The sequence below is a fragment of the Camelus dromedarius genome, chromosome 1 (genome assembly GCF_036321535.1).
Source record: "Camelus dromedarius isolate mCamDro1 chromosome 1, mCamDro1.pat, whole genome shotgun sequence".
NCBI lineage: Eukaryota > Metazoa > Chordata > Mammalia > Artiodactyla > Camelidae > Camelus > Camelus dromedarius.
Window position 1 is genome coordinate 83454890 of NC_087436.1, and position 18294 is coordinate 83473183.

At 43.5% G+C, this 18294-nt stretch overlaps 1 protein-coding gene across 6 annotated transcripts in view; it reads right to left on the reverse strand.

Moving 5' to 3' along the window:
• Window positions 1-86: 86 nt before the first annotated feature.
• The window catches only part of FAM13A (family with sequence similarity 13 member A), a 285708-nt gene continuing 267500 nt past the window's right edge, over window positions 87-18294 (reverse strand). For 5 of the 6 annotated variants that reach the window (XM_064486374.1, XM_064486371.1, XM_010983084.3 and 2 more), the window contains 5 exons: window positions 10912-11007; window positions 9330-9413; window positions 4757-4950; window positions 4053-4154; window positions 87-1881 (listed from right to left, as the gene is read on the reverse strand). In XM_064486374.1, coding sequence (XP_064342444.1) covers window positions 1755-1881; window positions 4053-4154; window positions 4757-4950; window positions 9330-9413; window positions 10912-11007 — 603 coding nt within the window. In that variant the 3' untranslated portion in view covers window positions 87-1754. The remainder of the gene's footprint in view (window positions 1882-4052; window positions 4155-4756; window positions 4951-9329; window positions 9414-10911; window positions 11008-18294) is intronic. The other variant, XM_031433856.2, reaches the window with a different exon arrangement.

Genomic DNA, 18294 nt, shown 5'->3' on the forward strand with positions numbered 1-18294 from the left:
TATATATATATATATATATAGTAGGATTACGTACCATCTTTAGATGTGTAGATTAAGCCAGGGCACTTCCAACACATAGCTCATGCTTTTATATAATTTTCTTTAAGAGCAAACTTAAAGGTATTCTTTTCCCCCTACTCCTGATGGAAAGGATTTTCATCTGATAGACAGCTGCTACCTCATTTCAACTATGGAAAATGCTGCTATGAATCCAATCTGACCGGACGGTTTCTCAAGAACCCACTTCGGAAACTGGTAACTGGTCAGAAAGAGTTTTCTCATTATTATTATTAAACAAAACAAAATGGTACCCCTTTGTCGTCCTGTTCATTCTGCACCATTATCTGCCAAAGGCAGAGCCCACCAAAACACTTTCTCTGGGCAGCCTGAGGCTGGTGTGCAGAACCCTGTGCTCAACCTCACAAAGCACAAAGGGGCTGGGCTGGACAGGCAGAGCCAGAACCCACTTTCCTCAGTGTAGACACAGAAGGTCAGAAGGTAACAACAAGTCAAAAGATGGCGTCAGCACACTGAAGAGATGAATGATTTGGTGTCTTCAACTCCCTGGTCCCTCCAAAATGTCTAATGTAGACAGCTTTGTGACACAGTCCTTGAAGAAAGTATAATCATAACTGGCTACACATTATTTTTTCTCTTTACATGTGATCTTGAAAATAGTGTGATTTAGATTCTGCCTTAGGCTGAGCTCTGAGGGCTACACTTACCCCTCAGTTAGAAGATTTTTAGTGCAGGTTTACTTTAAAAGAAAAAAATTAAACGCTGGTTAAGTACTCAGGAGGCTGAGAATACAAGCTCTTTCTCTCTCATGATCCTCTACCCTTGAGCTAAGAATGAAGCAAGACCCTTCTGTTTGGCTAAAGCCAAAACGAAACCAAACCCCAAACAGGCTTCCATGGCATGATGGCCTTGCTTAGCATTTGATGTTAAGATTTGAGGCTGACAAATGCAGTCAGCGTTTGGGAGAGAATTCCCCAGCTCTTCACTCCTGCCTAACTGAACAATCCGCATGGACATAGCTACTGCTATATCCCCCCACCCCCCGTCCTCTGCAGGTGGTCCAGCCCCACCCAGTCAGGGAACACAGGTCTCTGTTGCTGAGGACGTCGTGAAGAAACAAGGTCAGACAGAGGACCGCCCTGCCGCAGGGGGCAGACGTGGCTCCCGTCTACCCGAGAGCTGAGCAGGGAGAGGCGCAGCTCTGGGGAAAGGTCGCGATAATGGCCAAGGCAGCAAACAGGGCTCCAGTGCATCTTCCCACTTTGCTGGGTCCGAAGAGGACACAGAGGTGCCTAGCCAGCTCGCTCTTCGAAGTCAAGTCCTGAGCTGGTCTTTGTCACAGTTAGACAGAGAATGGTCTGTTTCTCAGTTATCCAGGGAAGGGCAGGGGACATTCTCTGCAGATGAGTGTGTCTCAATGTAGTGATTCATCGCTGCAGTGTCAGCGTCTGCGTGTGTCTGTGTGCACCGGGGTGCGTGGTGACTGTGACTTTCCCTTACAGAAGCCCTGCGTGAGGTGGGCTGCCTCCTTCCATCTAGGTGGCTTCTGAGGCAGCCAATGGAAACTGGAGTTGACCCCAGTGGCCTGGAGGCAGCAGGGCTACATGCCTTGTAGGTCCAGCTCTGAGGCTGACTTCAGTTTCTGCGGAGCTGCTATTCGCCAAAGGAGGCGGGGTGGGGGGGAAGGCCTCTGCCCCCTGCACCCCAGCCCCCTCTGCTCGGATGGGGCTGCCTCCTCACATGGACTTGGAGTCAGTGTCTCTCTTGCTGATGAGCACCTCCAAGAGCCTTAGTTTTGCCTTAATGTGCTTATACTCATTGTATTCTTCAGCCATAGGAGTGCGGTCTTCCTTCTGCACGTTTCTAATGGAAACAAAGGGAAAAGGGGCGGATGATCATTTGCTGTCTCTCCTAGAGGATACTGTTCATCAGGTGAATTATCATCATGTGGAAATTTGCAGTTTATCACCCTGTAGAATCAGCGTTGCCAGGTGTCACTTGCTATCAAGACTGGAGCTGGCTTTAGGGTAAGCGGTGAAAGACAGCGTTCCCCAGAAGGCACCATGCAACTGGGCTGTTAGAGTTAACCTGGCATCTTGCAGAATGATGTGAAGGACTAAGACATGCAGACACTTTCTCTCCCTGCTGCTGCTATGTATGCATTCACATTCAGGGTCTCCATACACTGCAAGTCTTTATTTACCCTGAATGCTTACTCACTTTTACATATTTCATCTGATGGACCATTAAATTTCTAATTAGCAACTGGTATAACCATAATTTACAGGGTTTTTTTCAAAAACAGAGTTAATACTCCTACTTCTTACGAAAATTAGTCTCAGAATTCAGCAACTGGATCACAGAATACTAATGAGCCTGTACAGTTAACTGAGTAATTTTATATGCATACTTTTCATATGCACAAGTATTAATTGAGAGCTGATTATAGGGCAAGCACTGTGCTAAGTACTTGAGATCTGAGATACAACACTACCCTCAGGAGAGCTGGATGAAGCGGTGCCGTTACTCACATTCTCCCCCATCATGCAGTGTGGTCCTGCTTCACATTTTGCTTAGAAATGCACACATCAAACATGCAAACACCAGGCTTCCTTTTCTTCTTATTAATAAGCAAACATGGGAAAGGGGATAGCTTGGGGCTTATTTAACTGTGTGCAACGAACTGATTTTATCCCTGCTCTGCCTGTTCAAGGAAAGGATCCTGGATGGCTCCTAGCAGAGGGCAGCAAGGAGAAGAGGGCATCTGACCCCAGCCCCGGCCGGGTCCCGTGAGGGGCTTCACTCGCCTCAGATGCGAAGTGATGGACCTGGATTCTGTGATAGTTGAAGTCCCTCACAGTCCTTAACTTGTATGGTGATTACTGATTTCCATCAATTGTATTTTCTTAAAACTTGTGAAGGTTATAGAATTATAGGATATCTGCGCATAATGTGAATATAAACATATGGGGAAAATGAACAGATAAAGCAAAAATATGCTTGGGAAGAAGACCACAATGAAACACATCAAAACATTAATCCTGGTTTGTCTTTGAGTATTATTAGATTAGTGTTATTTGGGGTATTATTTCCTTTAACCGTTTATCATATTTCCTAAACATCCTACAATTCACAGAGAAAGAAAAGCAAATACTTAACTATAAAAATTAATAAATCTTGAGAAAATCATAATAGGACAGATCCAAATCAGAGATCCTAAAAATAAATGTATACAGTCACTGAAATAAACTGGAATACAGCACATTTTAAAGGCCAAAGTTAATTGTTACGATACTTTTATTCCCCAATACTTTTGAGAAGTATGAAAGAGGACTCAGAGAAACTGTACTTATGTTGTTTAAATAATTTGGATTAAAATAAAATCACTTCGTAATGATAAAACTTAATCCAACATAAGAGATAGAAATCTATCTCGTTCTATGCTTGTCTCATGCTGTGATTTAAGACACCCTGTGTGCAGTCACTTGTAAAGACGGAAGGCTCTTCCTCAGCATAATGCTACACGATGATGATTACATCACGCCTTAAGACGCATTAGTGAAGGGTACCCTGTCAGTCACAAGCGCTCGCTGCTTTTGTGTATTGTTCATTTGACTTGACAACTATCATCTTCGCTTTTAAAATGAGCTTAAAAACCAGTAAGATTTAGAGTGCCACTTTCCTTATTTCTCCTTAAAGTTTATTAAGATGAAAAAACAAAACCAGAAATCAAAACCAGTGCTGTCAGCTAGAAACTTAGCTTTAAGCTGCTCATTTTAGATTAGAATTTGATGTGACAGATTAGTTTTACAAACATTAGCTGACTCTGCATCAGTCTTGGATACGCTCCAAGGAGCATTTCTTCTTGAAGGACCACACAAACCTCACCATCTCACAGGAAACCTCGAAGGGGTCCTGGGCACAGACCCAAGGTTACAGGAAGGAGGCGGGGCAGTTTCCACATGGGAGGCAATGCACAGATCTGACAGAGAAAAGAGACGGATGGGGTGGGGGAGGAAAACATACGCACTTACCTTCCATTTTGTCTGAAAAAATTGTCTTCAAAGTCACGAAGTTTCTTTCGAATCCTTTTCTTTTCTTCTCTCATTTCCTGAAGGTGTTCCAAGAGTTCTGGTCTAAGGGGGGCAGAGGAATTTCAAGCAAATTGAGTTAAATCTGAATTGTTATAAATGTTATGAATGTGCAGCTTGACAGGGTTGTGGAGAAAGCGGAAAGCACATGAATACAGGAACTGTCAGGGAGTTCAGGGTCAGCAGGAAGGGATGTTTCCTACCCGCTGGAAGCCAGAGCATGCTGACAATAGACACGGTTTCCGGGGCTCCTGCAAGGCTCCTGTTACTAATGAGTTCTTTGGGCTTGTGAAATCCCATGGCGCTTTGTCGAATTTTGCTTTGAAGGAAAGAGATGACACCTATCTGTGCTCAGTGTGTGTTAAATGGTGAGCTGTGGAGACCAGAACCACACAATGCCATCACAGAGACCTTCTGACTGTTTACGCAAGATCTCAGATGCTCCCTCAAATAACAGGGGATGAAGCTTATAAAAACACTGAGCCAGAAGTTTAAAAACAAACACACACTGTTTTATCTGCATGGACGCACCCCAGGTAAGTCACTCATGTTTTGTCAGCCAATTTAGTTAAGTACAAAGGCTAAAATAATATTTTAGAAAGTTATTTTCACCAAAACATTCCAATACTACCCCCCAAATAACATACATTGAAGCAGCATGGAGATTTGAAAGCCCGGTGTCCTGGCTGCATTTTGATGGTATTTTCTCATCCATTGGGGAAATAAATCCGTCAGCATCATCTTCAAATTGGTCCAGAAAGCAACGGGCACTGAATTCGGTTTTCAGGGTGACTGTGAAGTCTGGCTTTGTGTTATCATCCTCCGAACCCTCCTCTTCTTCCTGGAGATACAGAGCAACCACAATAAAAATCTGGTTACTTTTTCTGGCCCTCTTGCATTACGAGAATCACTTAACGGTCATTTAATTACCCAGACACCATATAGTTTCTTCTTTAAATCTATGTTTAGCAACACATGTGCACATGATGTATATGTTACTGAATATCTGTATGTTCACAGTAAATAAGACAAACACTGAACACAGCTACTCAACAGGGAAAAAAATTATAAAAAAATTTCATATACAGCACAATTAACAGCTGTCAAGGCCGAGGGCAGATCTTCAATCTCCTTGCTTGGTCTATGGAAGCAAATGCTTCATTATTAATTTTTTAAAAATTAAACTCCCTTTAAAATTTACAGAGTAAAAGTGGCTTTTCAGTTAATAGTTTAAAGTTTCTCTTTTGTGTCAGAGGAAGTAGCAAGTCCCATCCATGCAGTTTTTATAAGAAGTGAGATAACGCATGTCAAGTACCTGATCAGGTACCCCTGGGGCACAGGCAGCTCAGCTCAGCCGCTCAGCCTTGCCCCAATCCCCTCCCTTCCCTCCCCCACAAGGAGGAAGAGCAGGTGGAATCACCTGCTGTGAACTCCATGGAGGGAGAGATTGGGCCTCTCTGTTCACTGCTGCCCCCACAGATCAGCCCATGTCTGCCTACATTTGGTGCTCAATAAATGTCTTGTTAGTCAAGTAATTCAGTTTTAAAAGAGAAATCCAAATTACTATTAAGAGCATATTAAAGCCCGAGACAGTTAAGAAATGAAGCCAGCGGTCTCGGCCTCATCAATTATACCCCGAGCTCCTGATAGAACTTAAAAATGTGAGATCGTGTCTTGTAGATATTGATAACTCAGTGTTTTTTTTACAATGAAGCTAAGCAAAACTGTTCTCAGTAAGCTGTGAAAATCACAGGAAAAAGAAACAGCACAGCAGATCTTCAGATTATAAGACCATCAGGTTGCTGTGGATACTGAGTAGATTCTAGACGGAATCAATATATAGATAACATAGGAGTAATTAGAAACAATCAGTCAACAGTGACTAGCACTGGCTCCTTGAAAACAAATCACAAAAACTAACCATTCTTCCTTTTGTCATAGGAATAGCAAAATATCTGGATTTCAATAAAGAATGAGGTGTGTTGATCTGTGGCAGGAGAGCTGGCTGTGAAGGCTTAGGCAGGGGGCTGCTGCACTGCTGCTGTGGACGCGGAGGGAGGGCTCTGGCAGGCTCTTTACCTGACCGACATTCACCAACATTCACCAGTCACTTGGATAAGGCGCCAGAGGGATATTCACAAAACGTGCAGATAATACAGTGGGTAGGGATATCTGGTGTGTTGGAATACAAAATCTAGATTTAGTCTATGTCGTAAGGCTGGAATAGAAGTATAAAAAGTTAACCAACCCGAAAAACTCAAGGTCCTATAATTAGATGAGAAAAAGACACATGGACACTAAGCAGCCCTTGGAAAAGGAAGCTGGGGTTGGTATAAATCAGAAGCGAGGTGAGGCCACAAGACCTGGTTCTCATCTGAGGGCAGGTATGCCTCCAGGGGACGTCTGGCAATGTCTGGAGGCACTTTTAGTTGTCACACTGGGGCGGGGGTGGTTGGAGTGCACTGCTCGCACCCAGTGGGTGGAGGCCAGCCCCCCACAACAGAGTTATCTGGCTCCAAATGTCTGCAGACTGAGGTCGAGGCATCCTGCCCCAGAAAGACTCAGATGAACTCAAAGTTCACTGACAGTCACGCAGGCATAGACTTGTAGAACTGACTCCGGATCAAGGTCAGGACTAGTCCTTGGTCCACTGTCCTTCTGCTTAAATCGTATCTAGAATAATGTTCAGTTCTGGGTGTCAGTACTTAAGGGGGATACAGAGAGACTGGTGTGAGCGTACAGAGCTGAGCCACTAGTCTGCTGGAAGGTCTGGAGCCCGTATCATGCGAGAAACAGTGAGAAGAACCTGGAAGAAAAACAGTTCACAGGGGTGGGGAGGCGTAGGCAGAGCCGGTGACTGTAAACAGACGCAGTGCCCTCAGGGAAGCAGCAGGATCCAATTCCAGGTTGTACCACAGGCAAAACTAAGCCTATTATGTAGGAAGTCATCCAATACAAATAGTAGTAACTCCAAATATTATGATTTAATTCTTTTCATTAATTGTAATATTTTATAGTTATTAAACCTATCCATTCTGAAATTACATATTATATAATGACTATATTGTAGTCAATAATTTTTAAAATGATAATCATAAAACTAATAATTAACTAATAACACTGATGCTAAGCCCACGTAATGAGTGACCTTACTCTCTTCATCACTGCAAACTTTTCAAGCGTGAGGATGGAAGCACTTCTCAGGGACAATGTCTCTATTCTGCCAGAGAAGTTTCAGAGAGAATTCTTATGCTGCATAGAACTGACTAGCTGATCTGCAGGATTTGGGGGTTGGAGGACCTAGGGCTTCAGAACTTGAGCTGACTCTCTCCAACAGCTGGGGCCTTCCCACAAGCATTTATAGCCAGGGACGGTTTTCAAAGAAACCATTTAGATGCAATCTTTTCATCTGCACACACACACACACACCAAATTCTAAATTGTATCACAATTGCTGAGAAGTAATACAATCCAATTACATGCTGATAAGCTTGGCCAACTGGAACAAAATGAACTAAAAGGCAACACTGTTTACAAAAGCAAAGTAATCATTGTAAAATTATCTGAAATTTTGACCACCATGAGGACCAGGAGAAGAACCATGGCCAAAATACACTTGTGAAAAAAATAAACTAAGCTAAAAGATAAGATTGGGAAGAACATCCTCTTTTCAAAAGAGCATCATTCATGTAGCTTCATTTGTTTCATGAGGCAATTAGTAAGTGTCATATGTGGGATGTGTTCAAGAACACATTTTTATCCAGGAACAGTTTTATCGCATACTTCTAAGAGAAATATGCTAATTTTCATTCACACAATTGCCCAAATTTCTTCAATTACAGTGATTTAATTCTGGTGTAAAATTACCAGCAAGACAATATTTGTCTTCTTTTATCAACATCAAGTCTTATTGCAAAAAAAAATAGCTCTAATTTTTAAGATACAATGTAAGATATTTGCCTAAATTTCACAGTTAGAGCATTTTTTATAAAACAAGTTCTAGTTAAGTTAATATGAAGAGTGAACACAATCACTGCCTGACACTTGAATGTGAGGTCTATGTAGTTGAGACCCTTGAGAGGTAAGAAAAGGAACAGAGTTAACAGAAGAGGGGACCTTGCAGCCTCTGCTTCCTTACCTCAGTTACGAGGAGACTCAGGCAAGAAAATGGAGCAGTTCTCAACTGGTGTCCCCCCGTGCAAATGGGGCCCCCATATTTTGAAATAATCATTCCTAACTACACTAAATAAATGCCACCCCAGACTTGGGATTGCCACAGAAATATGACAAGTGAAACTCTTAAAACTCACTTCTGTTTGGGGTTTTTGTCCCCCTTCCGACTTAACTGCTGGAAAAAACAATCACTGATTTTAAAAAATGATTGACTTTGACGTTTCATCTCTGGAGCCCTGTGTAAGGCAGTCAGCGTGTTCAGCTGTCTAGAAACAAAAACATGAAAGAGGCTGATCTTAGTCCAGGCCAATTAGGTCTGTACAGAGCCGTGGACACAGTCTGTCCCCTCTACGCTAGCAAAAGCAGCCACTGAGGACAAGGATTATCTGTATACACTCCAGTATTACCACTGGGGGAAAACCAGAGTGTGTGTCCCAGTGACTGCTGGTCAGAGCACAGAGGACTAAATGTGCCAGGGGGAAGGCCAGAGGAAGGGAGGGTGGGTGAGACTGAAAATCTGTCAAAGACAACTAAGAGATTTGTCTATAAAATAATTTTTTTTTTTACTGTGTGCTATATATATTGCCTTTGTTGATTTTGGTTTTTCTATAAACTCAGCAAATGAGATCTTTTTAAAAAAAGTTACGCGATGGGCTAATTTAACAAAATTTTAGAGTACAGAAAATCCATTCCCCAAATAGAGGGAAAAAAATACCCAAAACAAAAAACATCGTGAAAACAAAACAAAAATCCCAGCAAGCAAAATAAAAACCAAACAATAACAAACAAAACAAAATGAAAAGCGGGGGAATCAAATGAAACTAAGGAGATCAGCTGGTCTATAACGTAAATCAAAGAGGATTGTTTAAAGTTGGTCAGAAGCAGCTACGGATTTTTAGGGAACGCTGCAGGAAGCTGTCAACAAAGGACCCGATCACAGCCCCTTTCTATCCACTGGAGAGAGGGAGGCGTGGGGTCGGGGAGGGAGGGCACCGAGGACGGGATGGTCATGGGTGTAGCAGGCGGTAAGCAGCAGGAGGTCTTCACCTTTATCTCCTTGAAGAAGGAAGCAGTTTCGCCCTCGATAATTGGCTGCAGCAAAGGGCTTCTCCGCTTGCTGGAAGGGGAACCCTGCGACAGGCGTTAAGAGGCAGGTTACATGGCGAACCCTGTTCCCTTCCCCTCTGACTCACCACTATTTATTTCTGCCTTTTAACTCCAGACCCTGACCCCTCCCCACCAAGGACTCCCAGGAAATCCAGGAAGAAACAGCCCAAGTTCTTGCCCAAGTTGCTGCTTCACTTCAGAGCCCCTCACCCCCACAACCACGGGGGTCACAGGAGAGCAAGGACAGCACAAGAGAGTCAACCAAGCATGCAGAACCACCTGAGGAGAAGCCCCTGCCTCCCCACTTCCCTCCCAATCACAGTAACTTCAAGAACAACTGTAACAGCACAAGCTCTTGCGATGCAAAGGTCATCGAGGACAGCGAGGCTGTCCATTCACGTATTTAGGGACACCAAGGACTTCCGACTGGAGAATGAAAATGGTTCCTTAGCTTTAATCCTTTTGTTGGTTAGTTTACTGATTTATTCTGCAGGATATTTCTAGAAAAGTAAACATAAACACACCTGCCTGAGGTCTCTGGACCCTGCCCCGTTCATAGGAACAAATACACTGTTTAAAAGACAGGCAGAGACCACATCTTGGGCCTAGAAATAAACGGGGAGATTTGAAGCAAGACTCAATCGGAGAGCAGCAGCTAAGGAGAATGCACATGCCAGCACCAACATAAAAGCGAGGCTGTGTCTGCTCATTGCAGAGCCCAAAAGCCACCAGGGGAAGCCCCGGGGTCCCCCGGGAGGAGAGTGCTGAAATGGAGGCACAGGACGCAGGAGATGGACGGGGTGGGGACACTGCCCTTGTGGCTGGGCTGGCCAAGCCCAGGCTGAGATTGGGGAGGGGAGCCAGCTGGCCGGGGCCTGGAAGGCCTTCCCAGAGCTCAGGGCCAGTCACTGTTTCCTACTCTTGACAAAATCCAAATTGAGGGGCCGAAAGCAGCCAAGTCCAAGGATGGCGGCCACTGAGCACGGTTCACAGTTGTCAGCTGCCCCTCCTGTCCTTCCACCTCACACTTCCTACGTCCTCCAAAAAGAGGGAGGCTCCCTCACTGGAGCTCCTCAGAGGACTTCTCCCTTGGTATGATTCCAGAGGGGCTGACCCTAATCCTGGAGGTGGAGAGAAGATCATGAACAGAGGACCCTTAAGACCAGAGAGGCACCCTCTAGAGTGGGGGCCCTGGAGACAGCATGGCCCTGTCCCCTCAGTGCTCTGTCTCTGAGGAAAGGGTTGGGGAGCTGGCCCAGCACATGTCAGATGGGTGTATTCAGTCAAAGCATCTCCCCCAGAGGGAAAAACATTCAGTCAGCTTCAGATCTGCTCATTTTCGACAAATGTAGCCTCAGAAGTCTTTGATAAATTCTTCATCCCTCAAGCTTAGCGGCCACTGATACTAAGGGCAGGTTCAACTATGAAAGACTGTTCTTTCATCAGCAGGGAAGTTAGGGCCCTATTAATACAGCAGGGCCCGCTCAGCCGGGACACTGACTGGAGTGCGGGGCGTACTCACGATGCTGGGGATGGAGCTGGCTCGGGACAGGATCTGTTTGACCAGGCGGTACCTGTCGTACAGTGGCTTCATGACCTGGCGTTCATTCTTGCTCACCTGAAATGCAAGAACAGCAGAGCTGAGGAGCTGGCTCCTGGTGGCTAGGAGACTTGCATGCTCGGGGCAGAGAGAAAGCACAGGTGAGTCAGCGGATGTCCCACCATTCTTGCAAAATTTATTTCAACTGATAATATTAGTCAGTGGCCATGTAAAATATCTACTTTAGCGGCAGATCATTGGAAGTCACTCCATCAGCCATACTGCTTTTCCTCAATCAAAACTATGATCATTATTAGTCATTAGTTCCCTATTTAAAACCCCTGGGGGTTCAGAGTTTCCAGATGATTTACTATTTTCCAGGTCCAGGGAAGAAGAAGGCATGTATTTCTGTTACGCTGCTTACCAGGCAGTTCTGTAATCATTAAAAAAAAAAAAAAGTCTCTCTTCCCTATGGAATTGTTGTGTTTTTAAGGACAAATTCTGGCAAACAGTAGGTATTCAAGGAACATATGCTGATAGGATACATGGGCTGATTCATCTCTGTATCCCTAAAATCAGGCACAGGGCTCAAAATGTTTGAAGTCCTGACTCCACAGGCAGAGGGGAGAAATCAAGCCCAGCCCCCTGGTGCACCACCTGCCGCTTCTCCTCCTCCCACCGACTCCAGCGCCAGAGAGCAACGAGGTTATGTCATACCTCCTCGTCTGTCTCCCTCTGTCCTGGAATGGCCTCCTCTCTGCTCCTTGGTTTGAGAAAGTCCAGACCAAGAGTCCCCGCCCTCCCCCGTGCAGCCGTCTGCTGACCTCCCCCTCTCTGGAAGACCTGCTCATTCTCTCCTGGTGTCACCTACTGCAACCTGTGTGCACCTTGTAACTCACCTATGCTCTTCTATAGACAGAATGTTGGGGTCCCCCTCCCGTACCAAATTCATATGTTGAAAACGAATTCCCATTGTGATGGCATTTGGAGGCGGGGCCTTGGGGAGGCGATTAGGTCACGAGGGTGGAGCCCTCATGAGTGGGATTAGTGCCCCCTGTAAAAGAGACCCCAGGGAGCTCCCTATGTGAGGACAGCAAAAAGACAGCTGTTTATGAAGCGGAAGATGGGCCCTCACCAGACCCTGGCACTTTGATCTTGGACTTCCCAGCCTCCAGAACTGTGAGAGGTAAATTTCAACTGTTTATAAACCACCTGGTCTACAGTATTTTGTCATAGCCACCCCAAAGGCTGACACATTTATATTCTGCAGTAACTATTTGTTGACACGTCTGTCTTCTCTTTGGACTGTAAGCCCCTCGAGAGCAGGAGTTTGTGCTTCTGTATCCCTGGCAACTATTTCAGTGCCTGACATGAAAACTATATTCCACAAATATCTGCAAAAGAGGAGAATGGACATTTCAAATGTAAACAGGTATGCCACATTCACATGTATACGTTTGCTTACTTAAACGGAGCAAGAGATGAAGTAACTGTGCTTCAAGTTTGCTGTTGGTCGTCTGCATTTTCTTTCTATCATACACATAAGGCAAGAGTGACAGAGGCGAGGAAGGGCAAATAGTATCAGCTTTGATCATTTCTCTTACGGGCCTTCAACTTTGAAGGCGACTCTGGATTAGGCATGAATGGATTATCCTTTGTTGCCTTTTTTATTTGCCTTTCTCAAAGTGGTCAACAATAAGCGAACTCTGGCTAAACTTCACAAGCTAGACATTATGCAAAAACATCCTGATTTATTTTCTATCACCAGCAGTAATAATAATAACCATTTCTTTCTATCTCTTCCTGTTACCACAATTCAAGAGGCAGGCGGTATTTTTTTCTGGCTTTTACCATCTACCACATCAAAAGGAGTTTTTAAATTGGTATTTCATGAAAGATGACTGTCAAAACTGGAAGGGAACACACAAATTAATTTCTACAAAAAGAGTGAGGATTGACCCACAGGTGTTAGTAACTACATACCTACCACAACGGCTAAAACAAAGTACAGTGTCAAGTGTCAGAAAGAATGCTGAGCAGCTGGGACTCTCTCACTGCTGCAGGGGTGGGACGTGTTGGGAACCTGTTTGGCAGTATCTCCTAAAGTTAAACATATGACTCATCAATTCCATTCTTAAGTACACACCAAACAAACGTGGCCATAAGACATATAAATGTCACCAAAAGACATATATTATAAGAATGTTCATAGAAGCACTTTTATAACAACCCCAAACTGGAAACCATCCAGATGCCCAACAGCAGTAGAATAAATAAGGTGGGTTTCCAAAATTGAATACATGCCATGAGAATGAATGAGTCACAGCTATAAGCAACATCACTGCATCACGGATCAGTCTCACAAAAATAAAGCCAAGGAAAACAAGCTAGACACCTAAGAATGTATACTGTAAGGTTAAGTTTAAAAATAAGCAAGTCAAATCTATAGTGTTCTAAGTCAGGATTATTGTTTTTGTTGCTGGGTGGAAGGTGATAGTATTGACTGGAAGGGGACAGGATAAGGGCTTCCAGAGAAGGTTGGCAACATTTTATTTCTTGACCTGGATGTTGGTTACCTGGACTTGTCTACTTTATGAAAATTTATCAATATTCATATTTATAATTTGGGCTCTTTTCTGTATTTAATAGCCACAAAGAAATGTAAGGAATAGAAATGAGTGACTTGTACCATCTCACATGTAAAATGACAAAATTTAGGAACACATGGAATACTTTTTTTTAACATAAGATGTATCCATTAAATGTGTTTGCAGATGAGATTAAGGCACATCCTAACTGTCAACACATGACTTGTGGTGAAAAATTATTGTGAAAGATAAACAACAGATGGTTTAGTGACCAAAAGACATACAGAAAATAAAAATAATAAGGAGCCAGCATTCCCCACTGCAGACTAGCATCCTGCTACTACATCTGACCCTTGAACAACGTGGGTTTGAAATGCACAGGTCCACTTATATGTGGACTTTTGTCAATGGTAAATACTACATTACTACACGGTCTGCGGTTGGTTGAATTCATGGATTCTGAACCTTGGATGTGGAGGGACTGTGGATACAGAGAGCTGGCTCTAAGCTATAGTCAGATTTTCAATTATGCTGAGAGTTGAACAAGACCTAACCTCTGCCATCGGTCAATGGTCAACTGTGGTTGCTTGGCAGAAACATCTTTGGATTGTAAAAGGATACACTGGATTTTGGAAGGAGACTTAGTGGTAAAATTACCAGATATGGCAAATTTGAAAGAAACCAATTTCCTTTCTAATTCTTTGTTTGAAAACCAGATATTCTAGTTAGAGTAGATCAAGAGGATAGCTGGCTTATATTTGGCTTATGACACTGATATTTAGGTTTTCTATGAATTGTTCATTTATAAAATTAATGACCCTTAGAATTAATCACCTGTGAGTGATCTGATAAAATCCAGTTTTTGACTAGGGAGAGTCAAAACTCCTCATCATTCTACCAAAGTTAACACTGACATTTGCTAGAAGTATTGAAACATGGAAAGTATCAGTGATCTTTAAGTCTGAGGTGGTGGAAAGAATCCTACTTGATTTACACAAGAATTATTTCCATGATATATGTCTGAAGCCAAAGGCTTGGTGATACCAATAGTCAATATGACTTTCCCCCATCATAAAGCCACTTCTCATGCAGTTATCAGTGCTGGATTTGCGAGCAGAGCCAAAATCTAACCAAGAGTAAAGAAACAAAGCAGCACCTTGTGAACTATTAAAAAGGGGCTGCTGATATTAAATAGACTGTGGGAAAACTGGAAGCTGACAATCTTATTCTCAGGTCATAAGCTGCTCAGGGACTCCACCACTAACCACGAATGGGCCTGTGAACGAGCCAGTGACGTTCTCTGAGCCTCTGCAGAATTCAGATTAGAAAATCTTTATGATCCATAATTATTTGAAAGTGACTTTAGGCTAAGCATCTATTGTCTTTTCAACATACTTTCACTCCTTTTGCTTCAAACCTTTAGTTTTCATTTAAGTGGCAGCACTGAGTGGCTTTCAATGTGTAGGAATAGGGTTAAGATGAAGATGTATTTTTGCACACAGAGCAAGACAACATGTAAATCTAGATATGAAGATCTGATGGGTGAAGGTAGCGCCTTCCGCTCCATCTTTGTTTTTGATGAAAAGAAATCTTCATCAACTGGTCTCTTTCTACCTAAATCTCAGAGAATATGTCAAAGTACAGAGGGAACACCAGCCAGTATTGTCCACATTTAAGCAGAGGCAAGTCTCGAATGGCAGTCACAAAAGCCTGATTAGAGGAAAGCATTTGTTTTTTGTGATGGTGTTTGTCTTAGCCTCAAATAAAGCTTCTCTACAGAAACATCAACTTGGTGGTTGTTATCTGGACAGTGCAGCAAAGGTGAAAGAGACAATGACTGATGTTTTTAACTTGAAAAAAAGAGATGACACTGGAACCATGGGATGTTAAAGCTAGAAGAGCCTTGTTTTTTAATGTGGTAAAGCTGAGCACCCAAGAGGAACTGATCTGCCCAAGGCAACAGAGCCGAGTCCAGAACCCAGGTGCACTAACTCCCTGTCCAGTTTTCTTTCCGTCTACAAATAAGCAAGGCATGAAGTGAAGCAGGATCTTAACACAGGGACCTAAAGACGTATTAAAAATGTCACAAGATAGCATTTTCCTCTGATAGGGTTTGACCAAGTTATCATCTTAATGTAAAGAATTCCACCTCCAAGCTGAAAGTTCTGCCTGTATTGAGTTCACAAAGATTTCTAGTTCTGAACAGTAGCAAAGAGGCCCCACTTTGGGAGAGATTATGCCCCAGACAGATGACAAGAAATGACACTGCCCCCAAATCTCATCAGTACAACAAAAAGTGGTCTGAATTTGTGTGGGGAGGGGTACCTCTGAATTAAAGGACTGCTAGTGAGAGAAGACAAATGAGATGGATTCTTATAATTGCTGATTTAGAAAATGACTCTCTTTTCTGTTTTATTGGGTAAAAACAAGTAGGCTGACAGTGCAAAGATCAGATAATCCCAAACAGCAGGTAACTAAACGATAGTATTTATATAAATCTGCTTTAGAATTTGTATTTAAATTTGAACATGGTATGTTTAGTGTCATGTTAGTTCCTGGGCTTTAAAACCCAAGACTAAAATACATCAGTGAGGACCCAGAAGCTCTGAGCAAGCCACCCAGTCTCCCATTTACACCAACATCGAGGTCTGAAAAGGTTATGTGGTGAGCTGCACTGGTTCTGTGATGCGGTGTTCTGATGAGACCCTAAAATGTTGAAAAGGACACCCTTTAATAATAATTCCTAGGGCAGGTATGTAAATGAGCATGTCAGTTTTCCATACATGTCCCTGTCTGTAGGATATCCTGTTAAAGCAAACAGCCTTGTTAAAAAAGTGTACAGAAGTAGCAGATAATTGTTTTGGCCTGTGATTAGGACTGTTAGTGTCCTTTTAAACCAGAATCTGCAGACTCAGGAAAAACCATCAGGCTCTAAGCATCTGCTTTTCTAGAAAAACTTGGGGTTTGGAATGACACTTTATCTCTGGAAGTTTATGTACTTTTCTTTTAAGAGGAGTGTTGCCCAAATGGTATTTACAAGTCCAGGGTCCATGGTGACACCACAGATCTAAGAATGGAAATTCCACTCCTTGATTTTCAGACTGGCCAGATATCAAGTGAACTCTGCTTTTCCTGAGGAGGCTGGAGTATCATGTTTCAGAGAGAGGCAGAGAGTCTGAGCTGGGCCCAGGAATAAATGACACTCAGACTTTGTAGCGCACTGGTCCCCTGCCCTAAGAGATGCTAAACTCCAGAGCCCAAAAGTGTTCTTCCTTCATCTGAAAGAATGATGAAAGAAAGGGCTGAGAATTAATATTTCATATTTCTAATGATAAGAGTGCTAAAAAATGCACACTTCTCCTGATTCAATCATTTAATAAGTAGGCAGCAGAGGGCAGAACATAGAATTGTAACAGAAGCGAAACCTGTCATTCACTGAGGAATCCCCTAAAGCCACTCTGCCCTACTTTCTCAGTGCCAGACAGCCTACAGGTAAATGTGTGTGTGTGTGTAATGTCATCTAGTCTCCATGACAACCTACAGCAGACATCTATCACACAGACAAAGCACTGACGCTCGGAGAGTTACCTAAGCAGCCCAAAGTCACAGAGCTAGTCTTAGCAGGGCTGAGGTTTGAGTCCAGGTTGGGCTCTCCCAGGGCCTGCACACTGCCACACCCCAGGCAGAACGAGAGCCTCTGTGCCCTCCTCAGAGCAACAAATACCCCGCCACACAAACCCCTGAACTGGCAGTAAGGTGAAGACTAGAATGCAGTTGAGGGATCCCAGGGGCCACAGGCCAGCGAGTCTTTCAAGGATTCATAACCTGAATCCACACAGTGAAAAGAAGGAAGACACATAAGTCCCTCCTCCGTCACCGAGGCCGGCCTGGTGTCAGTGAGGAGATCTACACTTACAGGCTCAGCCTGCCATGGGGAAGGGGTTCCCTCTGCTAGAAGAGTTCAGTTCTATCGCTCCAAGTTCTGAATACCCCAGAAGAGAAGGACAAAGTTTCACAATACGTGTGAGCTCCAGTGCAGTTACTGTTTGGTCCAATGCCTTTAAAAAGAAATCCAAACAAAACTTGGATTGAAATATGACCATTATCCCAGAGTGCCAGTGTTTTTCCACTGCAGGGATGGGCCAGCAAAATCAATCAGCAAAGCTCTAGCTGTTTATTTTTAAATTTAAACCTCACACATTCAGAACCAAAATACCATGGAGGATTAATGGACAGAGAGTTTACTGGGCACATACTATGTGTCGGGTCTTGGGCTAGACACTGAGGGTCAGGTTTATCATCATGTAAACAAAACCCAGAATCCCTGCCATCACAGTCGAGTGCATTATTCTGGAAGCTTCCTTACTTAAAAGAGCATATTTTTGATGAAAAGACTATCTCGATTATACAGCTATGGCTGAGACTGGAAAAGAGACCTAGGCATTTTGGCGATATGAAAAACCCACCTGTGAACATAAATTCATGGTTCTTTATACCTGCTCTTAAGAACGTGTGTTCCTAACAGAGGTTACTAAGAGTCACTGACAAGGCTCTCTGATTACACGTTCCCTGAGGACTGGAGCACAAGCCTGTTCTACTACTGCCTCCCCCAGGACTGACAACAAGCACTCAATAAACGCACTTGCTGAAAAACAAACTGTTTCAAATGTTCCCTGCTGTTATAAAAAGGCAAAGCCGTATTTTGGATTCCTCACACTTTTTGGTTCTCGACGGCAGCTGGAATATCTCTATAGACAGACACTGGCTGCAAACTGCA